Genomic DNA, 20693 nt, shown 5'->3' with positions numbered 1-20693 from the left:
TCGTTTCCCATCTTCTTGGGACTCCTCCCGCCCCTGGGGTAGAGAAACGAAAAGACTGTTTAAGGTCGTCTCTTGGGGCTCAGAGCTCTCCTGGATCACCAGAATTTCTCTCTAGAAATGGCTTAGTGTCTACTCTGCCTCAGAGGGACCTAGGAAATTTGTCTAAAAGCTGCAGTTCACAAAATCCTTGCGGGGGGATCTTGATGGACTGGGGTAGGAGTTAGTCATGTCTTTGTCTGGAGGGAACTTCATGAGCCCAAAGCAGGAAAAAAGTAATTATTGAATCAGGCTCCAGAGCAAGAATCAGGTTTCAGTCGAGGAAACAGAGACCCAAGGAGGAATGAGGACTTGCTCCAGGTTACTCAGTTAACGACAGACAGACGTCTCCTGGTTTGGAATCTCCCTTTTTGGAGCATACAGTCCTGATAGCAGCCGTAATAGAGGGAAGTCTAGAATGCTAATCCTGAGATCTGGGTTTGAGGCCCTTTACCACCTTGATTGCCAGTTTCCCTTTCGTGAAATAAGGGAATTGCGTAAACATGAAGAGTTAATGAGATCATGGATGTGAAACAACAGGTACATGTTAGCATGTTCTTGGAAAATGGCAGCTTCCTTCCTTCCTTCTCTGAGTTCCAGTTTCCCCATCTATAAGCCGGGTTTGACAAGTGGCTGGCGCCCCAGCTCCTCCCAGCCACTCCGGGTCCGCAGCGCTGAGTCCCGGCCGCTAGGTGGGGATAGAACGCCGGCGTTACTGGGAGGTGTCGCACATGCGCGCTCCTAGGCGGAGCCCCACCTCCCACGCCCTGGCACGTCACTTCCGGCGCGAGGGGCCGGGCCGGCCGGGCTGGGAGTGCGGGTCGTTTCTGCGCGCGCTGCCGGACGAGGCTCCCGCCGCCGATTGACCCGCGCTCCGCCCGTAGCCGGGCCGGTGAGTGCCCGCGAGCCCGTCTGTGTGCCCTGGGGGCCGTGGAAAGGGACCCCTGGGAGGGAAGGATAACCGGAAGTGGGTACCAGAGGCGCGAGAGACCCCAGGAAATGGGGACACCTGGGGAGGGGGTGACAGCCGGAAGTGGGGGCCTCGGAAGGTTGTCCACGAGATGTGGGGGGGCTCCAAGAGAGATGGCCTCCTGACCTCTGCTTAATGAGAGGAAGGGGTGTGACCTCTGCTTATAGAGAGGAAGGGGTGGAGAGGAAAATGATGCTCCGGAAAGCATGGGCTCCAGGTGGGGGGAGATCCCCGGCTTCACCCGTAAGTGGTGTCTGCATCTCACTCATATGTCCGCCTGTCAGCTCATTCATCAGCCTGTGACTGAGCCCTGCTGGGCGCTCGGCGCTGCTGAGGCCCTGGAGAGTCAACAGGAAGCCCCAGGTGGAGGGTAGAGATGAGGAGCCCAGGGTGGGGCTAGACGCATCCTTGCTCTGCCTCACCGGGCGCCCCCTTGGCGCATTGCTTAACCTGTATCCCCCGCTGGTGTGTACAGGTCACTGCCATGTGTCAGGCACTGGGGGTGGCAGCGGACGTGGCAGACAAGCACTCTGCCCTCGTGGAACTTACATTCTAAGAGGCAGTACTCCATGTCCTCCTTTTTAAAATGGTAACAGTAATAGCGCTCTCACCAAATACTGTGAAAATTAAATGAGGAAATGCATAAAGGGCTTAGCAATGCTGATATATGGTAAAATGCCCAAGTATGCATTATCTTCATTCCACTGTGATGTAAGCTTCATAAGGCAAGGAATTAGATTGTTTGCATGTACGTTCCCAGTGCCTGTGAGCACAGTGCCTGACATATATGGTAGGTGATCAGTAATTATTGGATAAATGAATGGGTGGTGAAATTGAGCCTGGTTTTATGTAAACGCCCATGCCATTGGACTGTAATTTCTAAAAAAGAAATAGGAAAACTGGAGGTAATCACCCTCAGGTAGTTTGGGAAGGATTCACAGAGGAGGTAACATGGCAGCTGGGTCTTGAAGGCAATTTGAGCCGTCTCATTAGGAACAAGAGAAAATTTCAGGTAGAGTGTATCAGAAGTGCACGAGGTGTTCCAAGGATGATGGGTCATCAGCTTGTTTTGACTGGCATTTAATGTGCATCAGGGTGGGGTGAGGTGGGAAATGAGGCTGGAGGTGAGGCCTATACCTTGTGAACACTAGTTTGTCTCAGTTAGACACTAGATTGGGATTGCAGGCATCTCTTGGTGACTTCCATAGAAACAAAGCCATAGTTGTTCCATTTTTCACTTAGCATACCTCTGCCAAGCAGACTAAAGTCATTCAATAAATATTTATGGAGTGCAGACTATGTGTCTAACACCACGTTAGATGCGGGATTTAAGATAATGAAGAAGACATACTTCGATGTTGCTCACAAATTGCCAACAGACAATTGCAACAGAGTGGAGAAGTGTAGGGGAGGTGCCTCACTTGGCCTGGGGGTCAGCAAAGGCTACCTGCTCCAGGCCACCAGCATCTCTCACCTGGCTTATTACAACCTCTAAATGGCCTCTTTGCTTTGGTCCTCACCCCCTTAGAGTCCATTCTCAAGACAGCAGAGTGGTCCTTTTAAAATATATTTTTATTTATTTGAGATGGAGTCTCACTCTGTCGCCCATGCTGGAGTGCAGCGACATAATCTTGGCTCACTGCAACTTCTGCTTCCTGGTTTCAAGTGATTCTCCTGCTTCAGCTTCCCAAGTAGCTGGCACTACAGGTGTGCGCCACCATGCCTGGCTAATATTTTGTATTTTTAGTAGAGACAGGGTTTTGCCATGTTGGCCAGGCTGGTCTTGAACTCCTGACCTCAGGTGATCCACCTGCCTCAGCCTCCTAAAGTGTTGGGATTGCAAGTGTGAGCCACCATGCTCAGCCTGAGAAAAAAATATAAAAATTAGCCAGGCATGTTGGTGTGTGCCTACAGTCCCAGCTACCTGGGAGGCTGGGGCAGGAGGTTTGCTTGAACCTAGGAGTTCGAGGTTGCGGAGAGCTATGATTGTGCCACTGCACTTAAGCCTGGGTGACAAGAGCAAGACCCTATATCTCTCTTAAAAAACAAAAAAAGTATATCTGGGCATGGTGGTTCATGCCTGTAATCCCAGCACTTTGGGAGGCTAAGGCAGGGGATCACCTGAGGTTAGGAGTTTGAGACCAGCCTAGCCAACATGGTGAAACCCCATCTCTACTAAAAATTCAAAAAAATTAGCTGGGCGTGGCAGTGGACACCTGTAATCCCAGCTACTTGGGAGGCTGAGGCAGGAGAATCACTTGAATCCAGGAGACGTAGGTTGCAGTGGGCTGAAATCACGCCATTGCACTCCAGCCTGGGTGACAAGAGCAAGACTCCATCTTTAAAAAAAAAAAAAAAAAGTCCAGGCACAGTGGCTCATGCCTGTAATCCCAACACTTTGGGAGGCCCAGGTGGGCGGATCACAAGGTCAGGAGTTCGAGACCAGCCTGGCCAATATGGTGAAACCCCATCTCTACTAAAAATATAAAAAAATTAGCTGGGCATGGTGATGCATGCCTGTAATCCCAGCTAATCAGGAGACTGAGGCCAGAGGCAGGAAGCTCACTGGCACCCAGGAGGTGGAGGTTGCAGTGAGCTGAGATTGTGCCACTGACTCCTGCCTGGGTGACAGCAAGGCTCCATCTCAACAACAACAAAAAAAAAGGTGCATGAATTCAGATCCTCTAAGAAGCAGACACTAGAATGAGATTAGACATGCTAGAAATTTAGAGGCAACCCCTGTGAAGAGCAGCACCGGGGAAGGGAGCGGGAGAAGTCAGGAAGAGCCAGTGACAGTGATGCAAATCAGCTCCCATGAAAGAGGTTTGGGCAGCAAGTCTCTGCCTGCAGGGCAGTCCCAACAAAGGTTTGGCCAGGCCCTCAAGCCAAAGCTGCCTGTTAGAGAAGTCCCATGTCTCACTCAATCATTGGCTACGAGCAGTGAGGCCACAGAGGGCTGTGGGAAGTTTGGCTTCCCCTGGAGAGTGGATCTAGAGGGACAGCCACTGGGGCCCTTTATCAATTATGTTTTCCCAGCAGGAAATCTGATGGGCACATATTCCCATCATAAGTTACATGGGTACATGGTAAACAATTCAAACAGTAAAGTAAAAATCCCCTTTCTCATCTTAAATGTTTACTTGTACGGTTATGTACCCTAGAAGTTACCATTGGTAAGTTTCTTATACCCTTCCAGAAATTTTCTGTGCATTCACAAGTGTATATATGTGTATACATTAAAAACATGACTATTTTCTGTATACTATTCTACAACTTGCTTTTTTAACATGTCAATTCATAAAGATCTGCCTAATTCCTTTTCATGACTGACTAGTTCCCCATTCATATGGTAATATTACTTAACCAGTCCCCCCATCATGGACAGTTAAGGTGTTTCTGATCTTTTATCATTATAATCAATACTTGTGAAGGCCATGTACATATTTTGCACATATATACAAGTATATGTCTTAGAAATGGAATTGTTGACCAAAGGGCATGTAGATTTACATTCTGAAGATATTGACAGCTTCCCTCCAAAGAGGCTATGTCAATTTTTACTCCCAGCAGCAGCAAGCATATCAGAGCAAATTTTTTTTATTTTTGCCAATCTGATTCTCACAGTTGGTTTTTGTTTTTTTTTTGTTGAGACCAACTCTCGCTCTGGCTGGAGTGCAGTAGCGTGATCTCGGCTCACTGCAAGCTCCGCCTCCCTGGTTCAAGTGGTTCTCCTGCCTCAGCCTCCTGAGTAACTGGGATTACAGGCATGTGCCACCATGCCCAGCTAAATTTTGTGTTTTTAGGAGATGGGGTTTCACCATGTTGGCCAGGCTGGTCTCAAACTCTTACCTCAGGTGATCCACCTGCTCGACCTCCCAAAGTGCTGGGATTACAGGCATGAGCCACCTCACCTGGCCTCAGAGTTGTTTTAATTTACATTTATTTAATGACGGATAAGGTCGAGCACCTATTCATACATTTATAAGTAAGGCCCTGGTGTTCATTAGGAAGTGTATAGTCTGCTAGAGCTGCTGGCTACCTCCCTGGGGATGCAGCCGGCCTGGGGTCAGACTTGTGTGTATGGCTTAGATCCAGTTCATTGCCCCCAGTTGAGAAACACTGCTCTGAGGTTACTCGGCTTTTACAGGAAGTGTTCCTGTCCCCTGCACTGTGCTGCCCTGGGATTTGGAATAAGCACTGCCAAGTCTTGTTAACGTGGCTTAGGGCTTCTGTGTTGGCAGGGACCCTGGTAGCTAATGTCAGAAGAAAGTGACTCTCTGAGAACCAGCCCTTCTGTGGCCTCACTCTCTGAAAATGAGCTGCCGCCACCACCAGAGCCTCCAGGCTACGTGTGCTCACTGACAGAAGAACTGGTCACCAAAGCCCGGGAAGAGCTGCAGGAAAAGCCGGAATGGAGACTTCGAGATGTGCAGGCCCTCCGTGACATGGTGCGGAAGGAGTACCCGAACCTGAGCACGTCCCTCGACGACGCCTTCCTGCTGCGCTTCCTCCGGGCCCGCAAGTTTGATTATGACCGGGCCCTGCAGCTCCTCGTCAACTACCACAGCTGCAGGAGAAGCTGGCCCGAAGTCTTCAATAACTTGAAGCCATCAGCCTTAAAAGATGTCCTTGCTTCCGGGTTCCTCACCGTGCTGCCCCACACAGACCCCAGGGGCTGCCATGTCGTCTGCATCCGCCCAGGTATCTCCCTAGACTGCTGTGGGGCGTGCGCGTCCAGTCTTTCTGCAGTGTGTCCATTCAGCACCCTGTCCTCCTTTCTGAGTCCCTTTTTTACCCCTCCTTTGTCATAGTCAAGGCTCTTTGGATAGCAGATGACAAAAACCTACTCAAACCAACTTCAGAAAAAAGGAAGGATTTAGTCTAAGGAGACAGGAGTATATCCCAGCACCAGAAGAGAGCTGAAGGTGTGGCAGCTCTTACTAGGGCCTAGAACCAAGAACCAGAATGCCACCAGGAGCCAAGACAGCCATTCTCCCTGTCTCTGCCTGATGGGCTGTGTGTCCTTCAGCCACGTTTCTGCCTTTTGCACATCTTCTTCACACTTTTTTCTGTGTATGGCTGTCCTACTCCGGTGCATGTAGTTAAATCTGGCACCCCCTCAGCTCTCAGGTTTGCCTGGCCACCCAATTAAGTGCCTCAATTCAGATTCCAGATTTCTAGTGGGGAGCATCTGGTGGGGCTGAGGAGCCTGCCCCTGGCCGCAGGATACAAGCATGGCTGTCAGGGCCCTCCCTGAGTCCTCTTTGTGGGTAGTTTACGGTACAGGTATCAGTGCAAGGGTGTGGCCTGGGCAGACACCTGGAAAGGTGCCGCCTCCAACCTTTGCTTCCTTTTCTCTGTTTTGTTAAGCCACTGACAGGATTCACTTTGAATTTGTTTTTTGATCTTAGCGCTTCATGGCAGTAATCAGGACACCTTACATTTCTTTGTCATGGTAGTTTATGAATGGGGGCTCTATGCCACTAAAAGAGCACTTAGAACTACTCCCCAGCCAGGCGCAGTGGCTCATACCTGTAATCCCAGCACTTGGGGAGGGCAAGGAAGAAGGACTGCTTGAGGCCAGGAGTTTGAGACCAGCCTGTGCAACATGGTGAGACCCTGTCTCTACAAAAAATTAAAAAAAAAAAAAAAAGAAATGCTCCCCAAAGAGCATTTCAACACAGTGACCAGGGGCTGCCTGAACTCGAAATTTCTGATTCTTAGGCCTGTTCTCTTCCATGACACCAAAAGCATTATGAACTTTGGAATGTTCTACTCCACTCCTAGCTTCCCTCAGACCAGAGCTGAGAGAAAATGGAAAGTAAGACGCAGTGTTCTCCCCAAGTAAGCCAGCGAATGAGAACACACTGGTAGCCCTCTTTTGCTCATGCATGTAAATGCCCTCTTGAAGGGAAGTTTGATGGGGAGTTGACACCTCCGTGCACTTTCCTCTGCCTTTAGTCATTCCCCAAACTCTGTTTAGAGGCTAAACCATTCTCTTCAGACTTTACTGTGTATGTACCAAGACCGCTGTTAATGGCTTACCTGCTATTGTAGGTACTTGCCAAAATTAGAGGTGTTTATTTTAAAATAAGCAATGCAGTGCAGATTTTAGGGCATCAGGAGACCTAGAAACCAGTCAGCAGGTTTTTCGGCTTCTCTTTACTGGACTCCTAAGAATGTTACAACAGTCAGATATTGCAACACTGATTGCACCTTTGCTTGCATGGTTTCAACACTTTGCTCCTGAGTGAATATTTTCCCCATATGTCTGGAACAGATCTGGACCCCTTCCCACCAACCCAGCCTTTTAGGAGGAGGTATGCACAGAAACATTTGTTTTCAATTGGGTATCAGCTTTGCCTTTGTGAAAGCTCTTTTAAGACGTGATTGAAAGGAATAATATCCAGTTAAACAGAGGCAGGTTTAATTGGCAGCAATGTTAAACAGCAAGCTGGCACAATTTGGGGACAAAGATCTTTCATAAGAATTTTGCGCATATCACATATTTCATTGTTGGCAAATGTGAAGTTTTATCCTTTTTTTTGAGACAAAGTCTTGCTCTGTCGCCAGGCTAGAGTACAATGCTGCAATCTCAGCTCAGTGCAACCTCCGCCTCCCGGGTTCAAGTGAGTCTTCTGCCTCAGCCTCTCAGGTAGCTGGGACTACAGGGGTATGCCACCATGCCCATCTAATATTTTTGTATTTTTAGTAGACGGGGTTTCACCATGTTATCTAGGATGGTCTCAATCTCCTGACCTTGTGATCTGCCCTACTCGGCCTCCCAAAGTGCTGGGATTACAGGTGTGAGCCACTGCTCCCAGTGGTGAAGTTTTATCTTTTAAGAAAGAGGCACACAGATTTTTGCTGTGATTTTCTTGAGAATAGTGGTTAACAGTAAAAAAGGGCATTTTCATTTTTTCTTCCCCAAAGAGAGGAAAGAATCATTAAATACATGGAGCGTGTTAAAGAAGTATCCACCTTAGAGGAGTTTTATGAAGGAACATAACACTATGCTTCATCCTCCTAGTACTCCCCTCAAGGTTGTATATGAGTCAAGACTCAGTTTTTTTGTTTATTTTTTTGAGACAGAGTCTCCTTCTGTTGCCCAGGTTGGAGTGCAGTGTTACGATCTCGGCTCACTGCAACCTCTGCCTCCTGAGTTCAAGTGATTCTCCTGCCTCAGCCTCCCAAGTAGCTGAGACCACAGGCATGCACCACCATTCCCAGCTAATTTTTGTATTTTCAGTAGAGACAGGGTTTCACCATGTTGACCAGGCTTGGTCTTTAACTCCTGACCTCAAATGATCCACCCGCCTTGGCCTCCCAAAGAGTTGAGATTACAGGCGTGAGCCACTACATCTGACCAAGACTCAGTCTTTGAGTGGCAAGTGACCGAAAGCCAACTCACATTGGCTGAAACAAGCAAAAAACACAGTTGCTCAGATAACTGAAATCCAGGTGAAGCTGGATTCAGGGGCCCAAACTCTGGCACTGGAAAGCTATCTCCACTGCTGCTGTCCTCAACAGGGTCTTCATTCCCAGGCCAGCTCTTTTGCCTCCTGGGGCCTGTGAATCTTGGACTCACAGCCTCAAAACTACAAGAGGAAAGAGATCTCTTTCCCAAGGGCCAGAGTCCTAGAATTGAGTCTCCTCAACTCTGCTTGACCTGGCTTGGATCACACACCGTGGCGAAAAGGATGTGCTGTCAGATTGGCCAATCAGTCCCTAGTCACTCACTCCCCTCTGAAGTCAGGAGTCAAGTCAGTTCTATCCAAACTGCATGGCTAGAGTGGGAGGAGGTAATTCCCTAAGGAAAATCAGGTTGGTGCTATGAAGATAAGGGGAAATACATGACGGCATAAAGCACAGATGTCCATGAAGGCAGGTGTTATCACCCTATTCTACTTATGAGGAGATGAGGGCTCAGAGTGAGGTATTGAAGTAACTTACCCACAGTTACACAGCTAGTAACATTCAGACCTAAGGTGTGTCTGACTTCAGAATGCATACTTTTTTTTTTTTTTTGAAATGAGTCTCACTCTGTCACCAGGCTGGAATACAGTGGCGCAATCTCAGCTCACTGCAACCTCCGCCTCCCGAGTTCAAGTGATTCTCCAACCTCAGCCTCTGGAGTAGCTGGAACTACAGGTGTGCACCACCACACCTAGCTAATTTTTGTATTTTTAGTAGAGACGGGTTTCACCATGTTGGCCAGGCTGGTCTTGATCTCTTGACCTTGTTATCCGCCTGCCTTGGCCTTCCAAAGTGCTGAAATTACAGGTGTGACCCACTGTGCCTGGCCCAGAATGCACGCTTTTTACTTCAGAGAGAATACTTTTTACTTCAGAGAGCATACTTTTTTTTTTTGAGCCAGGGTCTCACCCTGTCACCCAAGCTGGAATACAGTGGCATGATCATGGTCACTGCAGCCTCATGTGATCCTCCCACCTCAGCCTCCCAAGTCTGGGACTACAGACACACCCTAGCACACCTGGCTAACGTTTGTATATTTTGTAGAGATGGGGTTTTGCCATGTTGCCTGGGCTGGTTTTGAATTCCTGGGCTTCAGCGATCCTCCCACCTCGGTCTTCCAAAGTACTGGGATTACAGGCATGAGCCACTGTGCCCAGCCAGAGCTCATGCTTTTAACCTCAACACTCCATTGTATTTGCATTGCAAAATGTGCTGCTGTTTGGAGTTAAGAAATCAGCTGCTGCTTATTGTTCCATTTGCTAACCTAAAGAGAGACACGGCTACTAGAACATCTTTCTTTTCCATTTTGAAACAACAGTGTTAGAAAGGAGAGAAACCTTTGTGTGATCACTTATTTATATTAATTTCTGTAACATACTGTCAATCTCTTACGACCTTAGACAGATGGATACCAAGCAACTATCCAATTACCGAAAACATCCGAGCCATATACTTGACCTTAGAAAAACTCATTCAGTCGGAAGAAACCCAAGTGAATGGAATTGTAATTCTTGCAGACTACAAAGGAGTGAGTTTATCAAAAGCATCTCACTTTGGCCCTTTTATAGCCAAAAAGGTGATTGGCATTCTCCAGGTAAGATCCCTGTCTGTCCTGCCTGTTTCGTGGTGGCTTTGGCTTTCCCCAGGGCCTGTCCGTTTACAGTGGGTCTCACATGATACACAAACCGCACATCCCACACCTGCAATCTGAAAAACACAAAAGCATTATGGGAAGAAATTTAAAAGTCTTATTTACCACTTGTTCTTATCAGGCTCTCAAGTACCCTCTGGAGTAGGTACTTCATTGTTAAGGCAAGAGTCCAAAAAACTAGGGAACTGCTTTTTGCCTTTTTTTGGTCTGGAAGGCAGAGGAAAAATTCTCCTAACAAACAAAACTGGCTGGGTGTGGTGCCTCATGCCTATAATCCCAACACTTTGGGAGACCAAGGTGGGTGGATCACTTGAGGTCAGGAGTTCGAGACCAGCCTGACCAACATGGTGAAACCCCGTCTCTACCAAAAATACAAAAATTAGCTGGGCATGATGGCAGGCACCTGTAATCCCAGCTACTTGGGAGGGTGAGGCAGGAGAATCACTTGAACCCAGGAGGCAGAGGTTGCAATGAGATGAGATCGTGCCATTGCACTCCAGCCTGGGTGAAAACTGAAAAACTCCCCCTAAAAAAAAAAAAAAAAAACCCTAAGAAATGAAGCTTCTGCCCAAGATGCTGGAGCCCCTCATGCCCTCTGTGGATCTGGGGGATGTGGTGATCTGTTGGGCTGTATTTTGGTCAGATGCTTCGTACCTCATGTTCTGTGTTTCAGAACATGAGTCACTGGGGTCTGTGGGTTGCCTACTTATCTGCACCACGTTTAACGGCTTGCACAGTGCTTTTACAGCCATCAGGCTCCATTCAGTCCTTCAACGAATCCTCTGAGATAGGCAAGGCAAGAACTATTTTTCCTTTTTGATAGATGGGGAAACTGAGACCTAGAGAAAATATAGCCTGTCACACCTGTGACAGGTTTTGATTACTTGTTCATTCTGACCTGCCATGTGGGGTGTTGTCTTTTATGAACTATGGGGCACTAATGATATAGTAGGTCTTCTCGCTGGATTCCACAAATGTTTCAGTCCCTGTGGTGCACCAGGTTTATTATTTAAAGAAATCAGTGCATATGGCCAGGCACGGTGGCTCATGCTTCTAATCCCAGCACTTTGGGAGGCAGAGGTGGGCGGATCATGGGGTTAGGAGTTTGAGACCAGGCTGGCCAACACTGTGAAACCCCATCTCTACTAAAGTTACAAAAATTAGTTGGTCGTGGTGGCGGGTACCTGTAATCCCAGCTACTTGAGAGGCTAAGGCAGGAGAATTGCTTGAACCTGGGAGGTGAAGGTTGCAGGGAGCCAAGATCTGCATTCCAGCCTGGGTGACAGAGCCAGACTCCATCTCAAAAAGAAATCCGTGCACATTTGGACATTATCATAAATTTGAATTCTGACTTTGAGCCGACCCTGGTTTTCCATCGCTGGCACTCCTTTTGATGCTTCCTGCAGAACACTACGTAGTTTCAAGTGTCAGGATTAAGAGTGTGGATCAGTGTCTATCATCTAGCAAAGGGAAAAAATTAAATAAGTTTGGGAAATGTGGTATAGCCTGTCCCTTTCTTGTAAATTTCATTGTAAGAATTTACATGTTGGCTGGGCGCGGTGGCTCACGCCTGTAATCCCAGCACTTTGGGAGGCCAAGGCGGGTGGATCACGAGGTCAAGAGATCAAGACCATCCTGGTCAACATGGTGAAACCCCGTCTCTACTAAAAACACAAAAATTAGCTGGGCAAGGTGGCACGTGCCTGTAATCCCAGCTACTCAGGAGGCTGAGGTAGGAGAATTGCCTGAACCCAGGAGGCGGAGGTTGCGGTAAGCCGAGATCGCGCCATTGCACTCCAGCCTGGGTAACAAGTGTGAAACTCCATCTAAAAAAAAAAAAAAGAATTTACATGTTAAAGGCTCTGAACAGGACTACAGTTAAGGAAACCCACTTGGTTGTGCTTAGTGGACTGTGTTTCTCAAACTCATTTGCCTGCTGTGGAGCCCTGTTTTGTATAACCTCAATATCCTGAGAAATATACTTTGGCAACACTGATCTAGGTCTAATATCTGCCAGATCCGTGCCTACAGATTCAGACTGTTTTCTGCTATAAGAGCAACAGCTCTTCATATGTTTGCCTCTCTTCATTTTCTTTTTTCTTTCTTTCTTTTTTTTTTTTTGGAGACAGAGTCTCACTCTGTCACCCAGGCTGGAGTGCAGTGGCATGATCTTGGCTCACTGCAACCTCCACCTCTTGGGTTCAAGCAATTTTCCAGCCTCAGCCTCCCAAGTAGCTGGGATTACACATGTATGCCACCATGCCCAGCTAATTTTTGTATTTTTAGTAGAGATGGGGTTTCACCATGTTGGCCAGCCTGGTCTCAAACTCCTAACCTCAAGTGATCCGCCTGCCTCAGCCTCCCAAAGTGCTGGGATTACAGGTGTGAGTCACCACACCCAGCGTCTGTTTGCCTCTCTTCTTACCCAGTTTTGGGTCCCAGGGAAGACTTTCCCTGAGGTCTGTCTGCCTATTTAGGCCCCATGTGGACTGTCGTTGAGGCGGCCATGAGGATCAGATCAGACTTACATATTGGAGCTGAAAATGAAGATTTAACTGGGGGGAGGAAGGTGTGGAAAGACTCTGCAGATGTTCTAAACCCCTTTGCCTTTCCCACACAGGATGGTTTCCCCATTCGGATAAAAGCAGTCCATGTTGTGAATGAACCTCGAATATTTAAAGGCATTTTTGCCATCATAAAACCATTTCTGAAGGAGAAAATAGCAAACAGAGTAAGTGATGATCCTATTGACTTGAGATTTTTCTTTCCTCCCTCCATTGATTTATTTGTGACATCTGGAACTTGTTTATTTTTGCCCTGAGACCACTGATTTGGAAAGTAGTTACAGATAAAATAAATGAACAGTCCCTTTTTGTGAGGGGAAGATGGAAGATGAAATTAGTAAGAATGTAATATTTGCCAGTAGAGTGAGCACAGCCAGGATTTTTATCATAAGATCCTCCCAACCTCAGCAGTGTAGCAAGACCCCAGCTCTAAAAAAATTTTTTTTAATTAAGTGGGTGTGCCTGGGCATGGTGGCTCACGCCTGTAATCCTAGCACTTTGGGAGGCTGAGGTGGGCCGATCACTTGAGGTCAGGAGTTTGAGACCAGTCTGGCCAACATGGTGAAACCCTGAATCTACTAAAAATACAAAAAAAAATAGCCAGGTGTGGTGGCACATGCCTGTAATTGCAGCTACTTGGGAGGCTGAGGCACGCGAGCACTTGAATCTGGGAGGCAGTGATTGCAGTGCGCCAAGATCATGCCACTGTACTCCAGCCTGGGCAATAGTGAGACTCTGTCTCAACTAAAAAAAAAAATTAGGTGCGTGTGATGGCACATGTGTAGTCTCTGCTACTCAGAAGACTGAGGTGGGAGGATTGCTCAAGCTCAGGAGTTCAAGGCTGTGGTGGGCTATGGTCTTGCCAGTGTGTTCCAGCCTGGGTAACAGCAGAACACTGTCTCTAAAATAATTTTTTTTTTAAAGTTACAGTCATTAGCACTGTGGGGCTTAAAAAATGCTGCCTAAGCCTTCCCATTTGCCTAACATGTTGTCCCGCTGTGTAGTTTGTGGAGCAATTCAAGGTTTATGAGCTAGGTGAGTTTTTAGCTTACCTCTTATTTAAGAAGGGATGAATGGCACTTTGAGTCTTCCTTTCTGACCCAGAAGAGCCACCTCTCTCTTCCCTTTTCCAGCACCAGTGATTGAAATGGGATGGATGGTATTTTTCTCCTTACTGAGCCTAGGACGATCATTCCAAAGATGGCCCTGAATTTTACTTGCTTTTTCTTTTTTCTTTTTTTTTTTTTGAAAGAGTCTTGCTCTGTTGCCCAGGCTGGAGTACAGTGGTAAGATCTCAGCTCACTGCAACCTCTGCCCCACAGGTTCAAGTGATTCTCCTGCCTCAGCCTCCCAAGTAGATGGGATTACAGGTGCCCACCACCACACCTGGCTAATTTTTGTGTTTTTAATAGAAAGGGTTTCACCGTGTTGGCCGGGTTGGTCTCAAATTCCTGACCTCAGGTGATCCACCAGCCTTGGCCTCCCAAAGTCCTGGGATTACAGGCGTGAGCCACCATGCTGGGCCCTTGCTTTTTCAAAGAAGTAACATATATAGATAGAAAATCTCAAAGTTATAAGGGAGGGAACTTGAAATCCAGCTCCAGATTCCTAGGCTGTTTCCCTGAAGATTTGATTCATCAGCTCAGGGTTCTGTGCTTTAAAATCCCCTTAGGAGATTCTGATGCACAGCTAGATTTGCAGACCACTAATTCAGTGGCTTCCCTGCCTATCTGTGAACCCATGTGGGTCCCTAAAGATTCTGTTTGGAACTTTTACCAAAGCAGCCTGTGGACAAGTCTTTGACACCTGTGAAATGCCCGTTTGGGGCCCACAATGTTCTTCCTTTGTTCCTTCATAGGTTCATTCATTCAGAAATATCTATTGATCAACTCTGTGTGCAAGCATGTTCTAGATGAACAAAACAGACCAAAATCCCTGCCCCTAGGAAGCTTTTATTCTAAAGAAAGCCACAGTGAGTTATGTTATCAAGTATTAGAATGTGATAAGTGCTGCAGAGAAAAATAAAGCGGGGAAAAGGATAGCGTGTGTGAGGTGGGAAAGGTTGCAGCATTCAACTGAGTGGTTAGAGGTGCCGGCCTTGAGAAGCAGACATTTGAGCAAAGACTTGAGAGGTGAGGGAGTGAGCCATCTAGGTATCTGGGAGGCCAGCAAGGGCACGACCCTGCTGTGGGAGCCTGCCTGGCATGCTGGGAGAGCAGCTAGGCTGGCGCAGCTGGGTCAAAACTGGAGGGGCAAGTGGTCAGAGGAGGACTCAGAGAAGTAACAAGGCAAGATTGTGAGGGGCCCCTGAGTCTGTGAGGTGGGAGTGCTGGAAGGCTGTACACAGAGGAACAACCGTGAACTGACTTTCATTGAAAAGAACTTAGATTGCAGAGGGACAAGAGTGGGGGCAGGGTGACCAGGTAGGCGGCCACTGTAGGAATCCAGGGTAGAAGCGATGCGACATGCTGCCATTAGTGTGGTGGTGAGGTGGTTGGACCCTGGATACATTCTGAAGGTCCAGCTAATAGGGCATATGGTATAAGGAAAAGAGAATTAAGGATACTCCAGGCCTTCTGGGCTGAAAAAGGAAGGGTAGGGTTGCCATTAACCTTTCCTTCCTTCATTCAACAGACATTTATTTGGGCACCTGCCACGAAGGAGATTTCTGCATTCCTGATTAACCTAAAAACATACGTGTTTTCATTTCATTTCCCTTTAGTTCTTCCTCCATGGGTCTGACTTGAACTCTCTCCACACAAGCCTTCCAAGAAGCATTCTCCCCAGGGAGTACGGGGGCACGGCTGGGGAGCTAGACACTGCCACCTGGAATGCAGTGCTGCTGGCTTCAGAAGACGACTTTGTGAAAGAGTTCTGCCAACCTGTCCCTGCCTGTGACAGCATCCTGGGCCAGGTGCTGCCGCCTGAGGGCCTGACCTCAGATGCACAGTGTGATGATTCCCTGAGAGCTGTGAAGTCACAGCTGTACTCCTGCTACTAGCCTGTCCCCCAGGGTCACCATCCTTCATTCTTTTCCATTTTTTCTTTGGAGAGGCACAAGAATTTAAGGTGCCAAGGATTCAGTCTTGCTCCTTATAATTAAACTACAAGATGGAGGAACAGCCTGTGAGATATGAGGAGGAGCCCATTTTGGGGTAAGCCTTTGGTTACTTGAATTACTCTATGGAAGACATGGAAAATGTCCCCACTGATTCTTAAACATTTGGGATCCCAGTTTGCAACTATTAATCTGGAGGGTCTATCTGTTTTGTTTTGTTTTTTTTTGGTTGGGGGTGGTGATCTGGTTCTTACACATCTTGGAAGCAAGAAAAATCAGGACCAAAGTCACTTTGATCCCACTTTCCAGGAGAAAAACCTTTTTGGCCAGTCAGAACTACTTCTGTGAAATAATCTGGCCAAACCTGCAGTGTGACCAAATGTGACACTGGGAGTTTGTGTCTTTCACAGAAACCCTAAGTACAGACCTCTGCTGCTCATCGGGAAACTTAACTAGAGATGCGGGCCCCAGCTGCTGTCACTGGGTTTGGAAAGCATCTTAACTGAATCATGCAAGCATCAGGACAAAAGCAGCACTTTGTGGTCAAATGTGGAAGCCGGAAACTTCAAAGCACCTCTGGGACTCATTGGTTGAAGCTTGCAATGGAAACTTAAGTTTTCCCAAATCCACAAAGCCTTAGCCCTGGTTCTCAACAGAATCATACAGGGACCTGGCAGGAAGTGATTTTACTCAACCGAAAATACTGGATTCCAGGCCCATGTAGCTACAAGAATTCTGGTCTAGGAATCAGAGACCTGGATCCCACCCAAGTGTGCAACTATGGACAACACATGGGCCTCTGTGGGCCTCAACCTTCTCTGCAAAATGAGGCTGGATGAAATGTCAGCTAGGGCCCTTTCGGCTGCTGGGCCTCTGGGATTTGGTTCAGTTACTGAATGTTAGATTTTCTGCCTAGAAAGGTAACTATCTAGATACAAGTGGTTGGATCCTGTGGTTTTGTTTTGTTTTTTTTGTGGTACACGTGTCTTTGCAAGAGAGATGTGTCACCAATTAGCCCTGCCTTTAAAGAAACTATTATGTGTATTCCTGGGACTCAGTGACACCAATTTCCTTTTTATAGTGACGGTTAAATTTTGAAAAGATGTCTTTTGTGAGGCCAGGTAAAACGACCAGGATCTTGTATCATGAATTCCTTCCATCCCTAAGACTCTGGTACTATATTGTAAACCTGGCTATAGTAGTTAATTACTTGAGATTCTTAAATTTTGGTCTCTGGAAATGAACATGGGGCAGGTTATTGCTGGGTCACTTCTGGGCCCCCTGCCCTCCCAGCCCCACTTGAGTTTCCCTCTCTGGTCTGGGTAAACCAGCCAGCCTGAATTTCTGCATTTCAGCACTTTAGAACTTCCCTGTCAAGATTTTAGCCTTAGCCCAAGCACCAAATTAGGTGGTTCACATGATAGCTTTCTACCTATTTCCTTTCAGATGTATTCCATGTGATCATGGTGTTAAACAGTGACAAGTATTATGTGTTGTGCCTGCACCTTCTCCGTGCATTTATTAGGCTAATCAGTCATGGCAGATAGCTCAGTTAGGGAGAGAACAGTACTCTGAAATTTGAAGGCCAGTCTGTTGCTACTAAGTTGTTCATCTCTATCTCTTTTTTACATGTCTGAAGAAGTTGGTGGAAATTAATTTACTTTACCTCATTAATACAATTCTAGAGTTCTTTTCACCATGGATACTAACCCTGGATCCTCTAGGGTCCTGGCTGAGCTGGAAGTGCCAAAAAGCACTCCTGGCTGCTTCTAGTACCATCTGATGATGATGTGACCAGCATTGCTGAAAAGGCCCAAGTAGAGCAAGTGGGATGGCTGAAGGAGGGGGTTCAGAACCCAGTGGCCTGGATGGGAGAATTGGGTGGAGGCTTTCTTAGGTCCCAAGAGGGAAGACAGATAAACAAAACAAAAAAACTAGGTAAAGAGGAATGAATCACTCAGACCTGGGGTTTAAATTCTACACTGCACTCCTGGCCTTTATCTTAACATAGGCATGGCCAACGCTCTCCTAGAGAATTATCTCAAAGACCAGAAGAGATTATCTCAAAGACCAGACTTGGAGAGCTTGTTTCTTAGGTTTTTCCAGTTGGACAAGGAAGGAGTGGTTTCACTCAGCTTCTGGAAGAAGTCGGAGCCTAACCCATCTGCTTCCAGGAGCTGCCTGCTTTCTTTTGGCTCCAAAGAGATCTCAAATAGTTTTGACACCTCAGGAAGCTTGAACCAAGCTATGAAACCAAGACCTCCCTGGGTGAAAATCAAGGTGGTCTCCTTGTGGCTTCACCCGGGTGTTTGTGTCACGTTGCCTCTGTGGGGTGGGGAATGACCAACAAGGGAGCACCGTGAGCATTTCTCAGTAGAGGGGAGCACACTGGTGAGACAAACACATGAACCTCAAGAGCTGGGAGTATTTTCCTTCATGGAGAAGTTCTGGCCCAATGCACAAACGCTTGGAAATTAACTTTTCCCTAAATTCAAGGTAGTGTGGTGTCAGGAAATAGGACAGTAAATTGGGAGACCCGGGCTCCACCTTCACCTCACTGCGTGGCCTTGGATGAGCTGTTTAACATCCCCGAGCGATTCTGTGAGAAAGGAGAGCAATACTCTAAACTTTATTCCCAGTTATCTAGTTGACTTCACTGCCACAGAGACACTGTACTCTGTGTTTTTAGAAGCTTTTTCCTTTTTCTCCCCCTCACCTGTCTTGTTATTTAGGAAATTTAGGTCTGAATGAATTGGTACCTAAAAGCTTCCAAATCAATCTGTAAGTTTCAGAATATGGGAATTTTCTTCCTCTTCTTCCCCCACATCCCAACATGGAATTCTGGAAAGTTGTGCCTCTTCCTAGAATCCTATTCTGCCTTCATGGGAGAGAGACTGGATGAAATCTACAGAAACAACCAGAATTGCCACCCTGGCTTCATGTCTTGATTTTCTAACTTGCTCTTGGCAAAGCTTGCTTTATTTTTTTAGTTTTTTTCTTGCATTTTTTTTTATCCTATTGCTGCTGCACATATCAATGCAAAAGTAGCTTTAGAGCTTTCGTATTTCATCTTGGTTTCACAAGGAGTCACTTATCCTAGGAAGCTTGTAAGTCAGGTTAGAAGACCAGGCACAGTGGCTCATGCCTGTAATCCCAGCACTTTGGGGGGGGCCGAGGTGGGTGGATCACCTGAAGTCAGGAGTTCAAGACCAGCCTGGCCAACATGGTGAAACCCTGCCTATACTAAAAATACAAAAATTAGCCAGGTGTGGTGGTGAGCATCTGCAATCCCAGCTACTCGGGAGGCTGAGGCAGGAGAATCACTTGAACCCAGGGGGCAGAGGCTGCAGTGAGCCAAGGTCGCACCATTGCACTCCAGCCTGGGCGACAAGAGTGAAACTCCCATCTCAAAAATAGAAATAAAATATAAATCAGCTTACAAAACACGATTTTTCCAGAAATATGACAGGAAGAGTCATTTCTCTGAATTCCTTTATATTGAGCCTTTCTGAATTCTCCCTGGGTGGGCAATTTCTTTAAATGCTATTTGACTCTCAGCTCAATTGTGGGTTTTTTTTTTTTTCATTTGGGTAGCAAAAGCTAGAGTACTGCCATGGCGATTATAACAACTTTTAAAAGTTTTACCATTTTAAAGTTGCCAGCATCTAAGGTTTTCCTTTAGCCTCCTTTCATTTAGGGAGTAAAATGTTAGCTAAACCAATTATATTCATGTGGCTGTCCTGTGCCTATGAGAGGTGTGGAGATACTGAACAGAAACATGTCTACTGTTCAGGAAAGACATCGGTTCTGGTAATGACTCTCTGCATTGGGATCTGTTAATTTTGTAAATCTAAATTATTCTGCTCTCAGCCAGGTGCGGTGGCTCATGCCTATAATCCCAGAACTTTGGAAGACCAAGGGAGGGGCACATCATTTGAGGTCAGGAGTTTGAGACCAGGCTAGCCATTATGGCAAAACCCCACCTCTACTAAAAAATACAAAAATTAGCTGGGTGTGGTGGTGTGCACCTGTAATCCCAGGTGCTTGGTAGGCTGAGGCAGGAGAACCGCTTCAACTGAGGAGGCAGAGGTTGCTGTAAGCCGAGATTGTGCCACTGCACTCCAGACTGGGCAACAAAGCAAGACTTCAAATACATACATACATACGTAAATTATTCTGCTGCCCTGAAATAAATTCATTCATTCTTCTGCTCTCCTGACTTGGAGAAATGGTTTGCTTAAAATGCTAGTAACAAGCATCAGTAGAGTCTATAGGAACTTGCTTCATGGGAAGAATCGATGTGATTTATGAATGGAGATGGTGGTGATGAAATTCCTACTTTTCACTGGGCTGTTTTTCTTTTCATCTCACTGGGCAGCAGGTTTAGTGAGGCAGTGAGATGCTGCTGCTGTGGATTCTTGTGGCTGTGCCTCGGCTTCTTGGCATATTGGGTAGGAACCTGTTAAAAGTGAAATACTTGAAACCTCTCTGACCAAGAGCCTCTGATGGGAGTGGGAGGTGAGCTAATTTTCTGACCAGCTTGAGCCATCATTTCAGCCACTGGTCACAGTCTTTGCTTCAAACTGAAATTCAGTTTGGCTTTGAGTATAGGGATACATGGTGGATTCATGTACTTCAGTGTTTGTTTTGACCAAAAGTTTATTTTTCTAGTGCATTTTCTAAGTCAAAGTGGTGAAAATATGTAATTTTAGTATGCATGACTGGGTCTGAAACAATAAAAATTCCTGAAAAGTTAAATGTGCGTGGGATTCTTTTGTGATGATGACGGTTTGGATAAAGGTTCCAAGGTTCATTATTCACAGCCGGGGGAGACAGAGGCTCCCTGCAGGTGAGGGAGGGAAGGGCACTGTGATAGGACAGTGCATTCTGTAGATGCCCCAGCTGCCTCTGAGGATCGTGCGCATTTAGACTGCTGCA

At 46.8% G+C, this 20693-nt stretch overlaps 1 protein-coding gene across 4 annotated transcripts; it reads left to right on the top strand.

The window, feature by feature from the left end:
* The first annotated feature begins 820 nt into the window (after nucleotides 1–820).
* Nucleotides 821–19389, top strand: TTPAL (alpha tocopherol transfer protein like). Of its 4 annotated transcripts, none has more exons than XM_032263752.1 (5): nucleotides 821–928; nucleotides 5248–5707; nucleotides 9883–10076; nucleotides 12754–12864; nucleotides 15420–19389. In XM_032263752.1, the coding sequence occupies exons 2-5, from the start codon at nucleotides 5263–5265 to the stop codon at nucleotides 15696–15698; spliced, it is 1029 nt and encodes a 342-aa protein (XP_032119643.1). In that variant the 5' UTR covers nucleotides 821–928; nucleotides 5248–5262; the 3' UTR covers nucleotides 15699–19389. The 4 variants fall into 4 exon arrangements, with proteins under 4 accessions (XP_032119643.1, XP_032119642.1, XP_032119645.1 ...); XM_032263751.1 differs by having other exon boundaries at nucleotides 828–1003; XM_032263753.1 differs by lacking the exon at nucleotides 821–928 and adding an exon at nucleotides 1158–1249.
* The last annotated feature ends 1304 nt before the right edge of the window (nucleotides 19390–20693 follow it).

This window comes from Sapajus apella, unplaced genomic scaffold (genome assembly GCF_009761245.1).
Source record: "Sapajus apella isolate SASKATOON/1434 unplaced genomic scaffold, GSC_monkey_1.0 scaffold137, whole genome shotgun sequence".
Classification (NCBI taxonomy): Eukaryota; Metazoa; Chordata; class Mammalia; order Primates; family Cebidae; genus Sapajus; species Sapajus apella.
This window is presented reverse-complemented; position numbering and strand designations above follow the sequence as displayed.